At 42.2% G+C, this 9,281-nt stretch overlaps 1 protein-coding gene across 1 annotated transcript in view; it reads right to left on the bottom strand.

The window, feature by feature from the left end:
* Positions 1-586: 586 nt before the first annotated feature.
* LOC126544018 (putative acyl-CoA synthetase YngI) overlaps positions 587-9,281 on the bottom strand; it is a 155,293-nt gene continuing 146,598 nt past the window's right edge. The window contains exon 16 of the mRNA XM_050191195.3: positions 587-2,422. Coding sequence (XP_050047152.1) covers positions 2,303-2,422 — 120 coding nt within the window. The 3' untranslated portion in view covers positions 587-2,302. The remainder of the gene's footprint in view (positions 2,423-9,281) is intronic.

The following is a 9,281-nucleotide window of genomic DNA, read 5'->3' as shown; positions in this document are numbered from 1 at the left end:
ATATAATTTATTCTTCATAAAAGTTGACACAACATTAACAAAATTACAGCACAAGCCCAAATTCGTAAGCTTTATGAAAAATTCGGGAGTTGGCATGTATGGTTTAATGGAAAAAAAAATTGTGGGGTTTTACATGCCGAACCACTTTCTAATTGTGAGGCACGCTGTAGTGGGGGACTCCTGAAATTTAGATCACCTGGGGTTCTTTATCGTGCACCTAAATCTAAGTACACAGGTGTTTTCGCCCCCAACGAAATGTGGCCACCGTGGCCGGGATTCGATCCCGCGACCTCTAGCTTAGCAGCCCAACACTATAGCCACTAAGCAACCATGGCGGGTATGGTTTAATGAAGTAGCAGCCATCATGGCTATAATGCAGCAAACTTCTGTATGTCAATCATTCTTGGCCATGTGTACTGTTTTGAATGTGCTACACAATGTTAATATAGATAATCACATTGTGCATTGTATCCAGTCACTGCAACTATGTTGACTGCAAGTCATGCATTTGATAAAAGCAGAGACTCAGCCATACTGATATTACATTTTGAAAGGTTTGTAGTGCGAGACCAAAGAGACAGATAAATAGGAGACCACATAAGTGCGTATATTATGTAGTACCATGTATCCAATGAAAATGACTACATATCTTTGGGGCTGAAGAAAATCGTGTACAAATCACAGAAAGCACGCATCACATTTTCAGCAAAATAGCTTTATGCCAGATTTGCAAGAAATCATCGTTTTTGGCATGAGATAGATAATTTTATCATTTTAGTACATAGCCTATTTTTGTATAGGGTGAATGCAGAGGTAATAAAATAGGGCCTGCTTCCTCCATTCAAAGCTTCTTTGTTCAAAGATGAAGCCCAATGTATTGAAGAAAAAAAACAAACATATATTAATCATAGGACAGTTTGTTTACAAGCTTCCTAGAGTGCTATTTATTCCAATCTAAACTTTTAGTCTGGAAATTTATGAGAAATGAAGTAATGCTATATTCATGTGAATATGGCATGTGTGGTTGACATCTTAACACACAGTTTGCCACAAGATGACTGAAATGAGATTAAACAGAAGGCACAGTATGATACAAGATGTGGCACTAGATTAAAGAGGAAAAAGTGTACCATAACATGCAGTATAGCCCACGAAGTCATTTCAGATGATTCCCAGCACAGCTAAGAACAAACCTTGGCATTTTATGCACAACATTCTCACATACACATCCAACTCAACATACTCGATAACAACAAAATATTTAGCACTATCAGAGAATGTGTCGTAAAGATAAAGAGAATTGCCAAAGACAAACAAAATACAAAATATTGCATGCATTCAGGGATATGACGGCATAACTTAGCTCAGTAAAAGTTGGCATATGGTAAGACAAAGACACAGGTGAGTGGCTATATTTATCTGAGCAAAACATCAAAACAAAAAAGAAAATGAGCAAAGCTTAAGCTCTTTCTATTTTCTGTACAGATAAGTGGACCAATTGTCTGTGCATAAAACATGATTTGAGTTGCGAGTAATTATTTAAACAAATATCCGTATACAAAGCACAATACAAAGCGCTGTGTCTGTGTATCTGTTTCTTTCTACGTCCTCGTTCAGTCGCGCTTATAGACTCTACGAACAGAACTTTCATGTTTTATCACAAAACTTGTGTTCCATAAGAACTGCCAGTCTATTCAGACTTTCTATACGTACTGAAAGAAGATAAACAAGTAGTAGTCATGGCCTCCTTTACATAGCACAATAAACACACTAAATGCATGTATCACTGGTGACCTGTAAACACTGTCACTAGAACAATTGCGACTTGACAAATCTGCGAGTGAAACTCCGTTTCACATTCAGTAAAACCACAGGTACAGCTTCTCCGTGTGTTCCTGAGAAACAGTACGCATTTTGTGGAGGGCTCCTATACCACATAGAAGGATTGCCTCTTTGTGAAAGAGCCTGTATCCTTGTCATTTAACAGTGCAGAATAAGTGAGCAAATATAAGCACACCGTAATATCATCTGCTCTACAGGCCACCACCACATCTGACTGCTCTTACAACAAGCATGACACATAAGTTCCAATATAGTTTATCACTACACACCATGATGTCTTTACTTGCTGTACTGCCTTTGAAAAAGTCAACAAATGCATGCTGCCAATGCTTGCACCACTTCTGAAGCAAGAAATGACTTCTTATTGCCATTTGCAGGCTCAGGTCCAAGAGGCCAACAAGCACCAGAAGCCACAAGGTGATCAAGGTGGTAAAGTCCATCATCACTGAGTTCTTCCTGCTCACAGACCTAACTTCATTGCGGCTGTTTCCCGCATTCTGTTTTTCTGTGCTTTGCCTATAGCTGTCTTTGGATAATCTTTCTCATAGAGGAAATACTTTGGAATCTTGAAGTGGCTAAGCTGCAAAGAAGAAAAAAAAAATCAAATTTTACAAATGTTCACGCTGATATTGGCGAGTGTGATGCGTCAACAATAGATCATGCACCACAAGACTATGGTGCTTTGCCTTTAGGGGTAAGAGTTGTGTGCACAAAGGGTGTGTTAGTGCAAATGAAGCCGTGCAGGTGCACAGTATGGTAGAGGACTGGGCTGTTTTACCTTAGGGTCTCTCAACAGGCCTTATTGTGAACTTTCTGCCATAGTACAGTGGGCACTGCAAAGCACTTTTCCAGGAAGCATTCCACCATTTATGTACACTAAACTGAAATCCTAAAGCTTCACCCTCCTCTCTAAAAACATCAACAAGGGACCATATTTTATCATCATGTCGGAATTATGGAACTTTGTATTTTTCCCATGCTCACGCATGTGTTATGAACAATGAAAACACATGCCCTCTTCTGCTTTTCTTGTGTGAGGAACCAGGCAGCTTCCACCAGTGGCACAAACTCCTTGCCAACCGATTGCAAACATGGACTGTCAAGTGGCAGCAGGGTCCTGTGCTAATTGGGCTCACGGAGTGAGAGCTAGGCAGGGATGGTGACATCAGTGGGATCCAGCGAGTGCCGAGAGAGAGATGACTGCTAACCATAACCAAGGGAGTATCACAGGTCTCTCCTCTCCCATATTTTCATTACTTACCCAGATCCAAGTAAACACCTACTAGCTTTCTTTGCCCAACATTTAGAAAGTCCACTGGCATGTGATAGACTTTGTTTCGGGAAAAGTGTGTTTTCTGTTGTGCTCAGCCCTTGCCTTTATGCTGTTGAAACTTAGCTGTGCAAGGAGAGTGTTCAGGAGTTATCGATCATACCTACAAGCCTCAGGTAAGGATCCTTTTGAAACTTAGTTATGCAAGGCGAATGTTCGGGAGTTATCGATCACACCTACAAGCCTCAGGTGAGGATCGGAGGTTTGGTAGAGCACAGACTACAATGGGTCTGTGTAACAGTTGAGCGAATGACAATTGTTCCTTTCATGAAACTTCCTGCACCTTGCAGGCTTCCGCAGAAATGATTTACCATACTCTGGTTCCAGTTGTTTCGAGTTATTAATTCAGCCTTACTCTGCGATCAACTAGCTTCCTGTTTAGCTCAGATTGTACAGCGACCGCCCCAGAAAGGCGTTGGTCTCGAGTTCAATTCCTGGACCAGCACAAATTTTTCTTCAACTGCGAAGCTTTGTTACTGAGAAAACTGTAGTAGGTCTCCTTTGTAGTTTAGGGCTACACTTAGGTGGATGACAATGTCCCCTTTCATCAACTTCCTTCCACCTTGTGGGCTTTAGTAAAACTGATTTGTGAATTGGAGGAAGAGAATCCTTTCAATATATGGCCCCAAAATCAGACTATTTTTCTAGCTATTCACCAACAAACAAAGTCACTTGCATACATCAAACCCAGAAGATGCTGCTCTACCAACACACCATCTTATTTATATGAAAGATTATAATACCACTTACTTGCCTCTTTTGCCTCATTTCTGTGTATACGATGCATATCATAAAAAGGAGCAATGATCATGGGAAACCCTGGTGTGGACCCTTCTGGGTATCTACTGTTGCATCTCAAGTTAGCCTTTATTAAGTTAAATGAACTGTATTATTCCAGTATATTTCCTTTGGTGCCTCTATACTCCAGGCCTTCACCTCTGAGAATGTTCCCTAATACCTCCCAATTTAAATTATTCTGCACACAGCTAATATCCCTAAATACAACAGCCTGTTTCTTTCCTTGGGTATTTCTAGGCATGGTGCGATTATAAAGAGGTTATCACCTACACATGTGCCAATGATGATGATGATGATCACTAGTGGCATCACCTTTGAATCGTGGTAGCAACAGATTAGCAACTGCATATACTAATCACTTAGCTATGACTAAAATGCCACTTCATAGGAAGCTGTGGAAAGGGGATATTAGCCTGACAGGTGCCAATCTTGGAGGCCGTACAATTCCTCAAGCTGAATTCATTCTCAGCCATGTGGTGGTACATACAACTGATTTTCTGCATGGGTGTCGTGGGCAATAAAAATGAGTAATGCTTCTTCAGAAAGCCATGAAAAAATGCGCTAACTGACATTAATTTAGAAACAGTGGGCAGTAACACCTGGTAAAGCATGACATTCAAGACTGACAGCACAGCTACATAACAGATTGCATTTGTTCAGGGTGATTAAATTGCAAAATTGTGCAAGCCATTCAGTTACTATTTTGTTTACAACTAAGAGCTCTGGCTTAAAACAAACATTGCAAACATTCTAAAAGGGCAATCCAAAAATTTAGATGGATTCAATGTTTACCTTTGGTGCCTCTTTAAAGGGCCCTGCAACACTGTTTTTCATATGGTAAATAAAGTTTCGTAGTTGCTAGCTGATTCTGCCATGGACATCCAAGCCTACATGAGGCTTGGAGCCCACAACCTCATTGAAAGGCTGCCTGCTCTTTCATTTGACTTTTCAAAGCACCATTAGAAATTAATTAAATGCTGGGTTTTTACGTGCCAGAACCACAATCTGATTACGGGGTATGCCACAGTGTGGGGGCTGCAGATTTATTTCGACCACATGCGATTTTATAATGGGCACCCAATTACACGAGCATTTTTGCATTCAACCTATATCAGAATGTAGCCATCACGGCCGGGATCTAACCTGCATATGACCTTGAGCCCAGCAGCGCAACGCCATGCACAACGCCATAGCCACTGTGCTACCACGGCAGGTAACTTTTCAAAGCCCCTTTCATGTTTTCCCTGACTTTTACACAAAAGCAAACATGACGGCAACTGGTTAGGTTTATGTAATTTTCACAACTCAGCAAAAAATAAAAATGGAAAAAATTACTATGACTGGATGTGGTTCCATCTAGTCCTAGAGAACAATACAGCAGACATCCGCTAATTTGACTCCTGTTAATTAAATTTGTTGGTTAATTTCATCCCGGCCAATCGTACCGGCGGTGCCCATGCATTCCTATGGGCCCAAATTTGTGTTATTTTGGCCCTAAAATTGGTCTTCGTCAGATAATTTGAACTTGACCAGTCAGCATGCACGCACCTGACTCCTATGGTGACTCTGATAGCGACCCCTTTAGTGGCAGCATCTGTCACGGCAGAGCTGAGGGGACAGTGAATGTGTTAAACACACACCTGATGATGATGACGATTGGTGTTTATTGTTGCAAGGGCCAGATGTAGTCAAAGAGCACCAAGGCTATAATGTGCGGTCATTGGTAAATGAATACTGAATGTCGAGACGTGGATGAAAGACGGCTGTATAGAGGCCTAAAAAATATTCGTTGAGAAGTGCGAAATATATTCGCAATAAAACTAGACAGTGATACATGACATATGCTATGAAGAAACAATGTACTACGAAGAGGTGATATGCTAAGGTACGTCGCTATAAGTAGCACTACTGCTTCAGCAGGGCCCTTAAGCAGAAGGGCCTGGAGAACGGATGGATGGATGTTATGAGCATCCCCTTTGGAACGGGGCAGTGGGTTGCGTCACCAAGCTCTTGCTATTATACTGCCTAATGTCCTACATAGGTTAAACAATAAAAAAAAAAAAACATTACGAACTACCACACCAAAATTTTCTGATCCCCTATTGCGAACTGTGCTTTTGTACACCTCCGTCTTTTGTCGTTTCCCTACTTTTCTTCCACCAATCCTCCAATCGCCTCTTACTAATGCCTATTGCGGACATGTTTACTTTACCACTACTCTCGCTGAGCCCAAGGGCTTCAAGAAGGCCAGTGGTGCCTAAATTGACCGCTGGGTAGACGTCTTCACATTCTAATAAAACATGCTCCATAGTTTCCATGGCTTTACCGCAGCAAGCACATGCTGCTTCTTCCTCCTTATATCTCGCTTTATAGGTGCGTGTTCTAAGGCATCCCGATCTCGCTTCGAAAAGTAATGAGCTTCCCTTTGAGTTATAAATGGTTTCTTTCCTGATTTCGTTTTTTCCTCTTAAGTAGTTATTCATAGCAGGTTTCTTTTCCATTGCCGCCGCCCATGAGATTATTTCAGCCTCGCTGACTTTCCGCTTGACCTTCTTTGTTGTTGCGTTGCCCACCCTACAGGCCGCATACTTGCTGGTAAGCTTCGTTCTTTTCCTCCCCTGTGAATCCATGAATGAATATATGATGTTTAATGGCGCAAGGGCCAAGTGTGACCAAAGAGCGCCATGCTAGTGTTAATGAGTTCGCAGTGGACTGATGTGTTCTGTGAACTTAATCTGACGTGGCTGTAAAAGGCCTAAAAGAGTTGATATATATTCCATAAGATCTACGTGTTGTAAAATTATGGGGAATGGTTATTGACGTGTACTATGAAGATTAGAATGCATAAAGAAAGAATGATGCAATATATAAAGTCTGTGAGGTGCTAAATTTGTCTAGAGCACTACTGCCTCACCAGAGCCCTTGAAAGCCAAGGGCTTAGAGGCATGTGCTTTACAAAGAAAACTATTTTAGCAGCATCCTCTGGAAAGAGGATGCGCTACGAAATTAATGGGCTTGTGACATGGAGCACACCAACTTTCAAAAAGGCGAGGACTGCTTTGGTCTTAAAAAGCGGTTCGTCACCAAAGAACATAGCCGGATGCAGGGGAATACAATGACTATATGCAAAAGGGAAATGCTTTCTCCTGTCTCTTTCGGTTTCCTGGCACTCCAGGAAGACATGGAGGACGGTCAACCGGTCGCCACATCTACCACAGGTTGGAGGCTCGTTACCGGTTAAGAGAAAGTTGTGAGTGCCAAATGTGTGTCCTATTCTCAGTCTAGTGAATAGGACATCGGTTCTTCGTATTTTCGTAGTTGGGTGCCAGGAACCTAACTTCGGCTTAATTAGGTGAAGCTTATTACTTGTTCCTGCGTCCCATAAGCATTGCCAGTGACTTCGGAGTTTGTTTCTTAGGAAAGGCTTCATGTCTGTGGCAGGGACAGCAGCAGAACGAATGCCTTGCGATGCTATTGATTTGGCGATCTCGTTGACAAGCACATTTCCCTCGATTCCTCTATGGCCAGGAACCCAGCATATTACTACAAGCCTATGTGATAGGTACATGTTACATAAGAGTGAGTAGAGTTCATTGAAGACAGGATTCGTATGCTTTTGAAAAGAAATGAGTGCTTTTACAAGACTTAACGAGTCTGTGAATATGATGGCTTTGTCGAGTTTAAGTTTATATGTTTTACTGCACACAGTACTGCATAGACTTCTGCAGTGAAGATACTTGTTATAGGGTTCAACACGTCAGATTCAGTAAAAGAGGGACCAATAGCAGCGTAGGATACTCCAGCATGTGATTTTGATGCGTCTGTGTAAAACTCGGAGCAGGAGTACTTCAATTGAAGCTCACGGAAATGCATGGAAATTTCAAGCTCAGGAGCATGCTTTGTGACCTTTACAAAGGATACATCACATTCTATCATCTGCCACTGCCAGGGCGGTAATAGCTTAACTGCAGGCATTAGGCAATGTTCTAGAAATGGGACATCCATTTCTTCGCCAAGTTCTCTTACATGCAGTGAGAAAGGTAATCTCATAGAGGGTCTATTACGAAAAAGTGTTTCACACGTCAAGTCGTTAACGGTTGTGAAACACGGATGTTCCTTATTAGAGCGCACTTTCAGAAAATAGTTAAAGCTGATGTATGTTCTCCGAAAATGGAGTGCCCACTCATCGGACTCGACATACAAACTTTCAACAGGGCTTGTTCTAAACGCGCCAGTGGCCAGGCGGATTCCCAGATGGTGAACGGGGTCCAACATCTTTAGCGCGCTCGGGGCGGCAGAGTGATATACTACGGAACCATAGTCTATTCGTGATCGAACTAGGCTCCTGTAAAGATTCAACAGGCATTTCCTGTCGCTACCCCATGTTGTGTGGGATAGGATTTTAAGTAGGTTCATTGTTTTTAGACATTTTATGTGTGAAATGAATGTAAGCTTGGAGTCAAGTATAACACCTAGAAATTTGTGTTCTTTGTTAAAAGGAGTTTGTTGTCCACCCAGTTCTAGAAAAGGGTTTGGGACCAGGCCTCTCTTTCTTGTGAAGAGAACACAGGAACTTTTGTGGGGGTTGATTTTAAATCCATTTTGGTCTGCCCACATGGACACCTTGTTTAGGGCCTGCTGTACCTGTCTCTCGCAGACTGTGAGGTTGCAGGATTTGAAACCTATTTGTATATCGTCTACGTAGACGGAATAAAAAATAGCTGGTGGTAATGATGCCCGAAGCGTGTTCATCTTTACGACAAAGAGCGTGCAGCTGAGTACTCCAACCTGGGGTACCCCAATTTCTTGTATGAATGTATGCGACAGTGCAGGACTTATTTTCACCCGAAATGTACGGTTCTCTAGGTAGCTCTCTATAATAGTTAACACATTGCCGCGGATGCCCAGCGCCGAAAGGTCGCGCAGGATACCCTACCGCCAGGTTGTATCGTACGCTTTTTCCATATCCAGAAACACAGATAGAAAAGATTGTTTGTGCACGAAGGCATCGCGAATGCTCGCTTCGATGCGCACGAGATGGTCAGTTGTAGGTCGCCCTTCCCAAAAACCACATTGAAATGGGTCAAGCATTTTACTGGACTCTAGGAGATGTATGAGACGGCGATTGATCATTTTTTCGAAAACCTTACAGAGGCAGCTTGTAAGCGCTATAGGACGGTAGCTAGTAAGCAATGAAGTGTCTTTACCATGCTTTAAAACAGGGATCACAATAGCCTCCTTCCACTTTAATGGGAGATAACCAGCAGTCCAGATAGTATTGAGAAGTGTAAGTAGCGTGATTTGTGTGTCA

Source organism: Dermacentor andersoni, chromosome 1, assembly GCF_023375885.2.
Source record: "Dermacentor andersoni chromosome 1, qqDerAnde1_hic_scaffold, whole genome shotgun sequence".
Taxonomy (NCBI): Eukaryota; Metazoa; Arthropoda; class Arachnida; order Ixodida; family Ixodidae; genus Dermacentor; species Dermacentor andersoni.
Note: the sequence above shows the minus strand (reverse complement) of the source record. Positions and strands in the feature narration are given on the sequence as shown.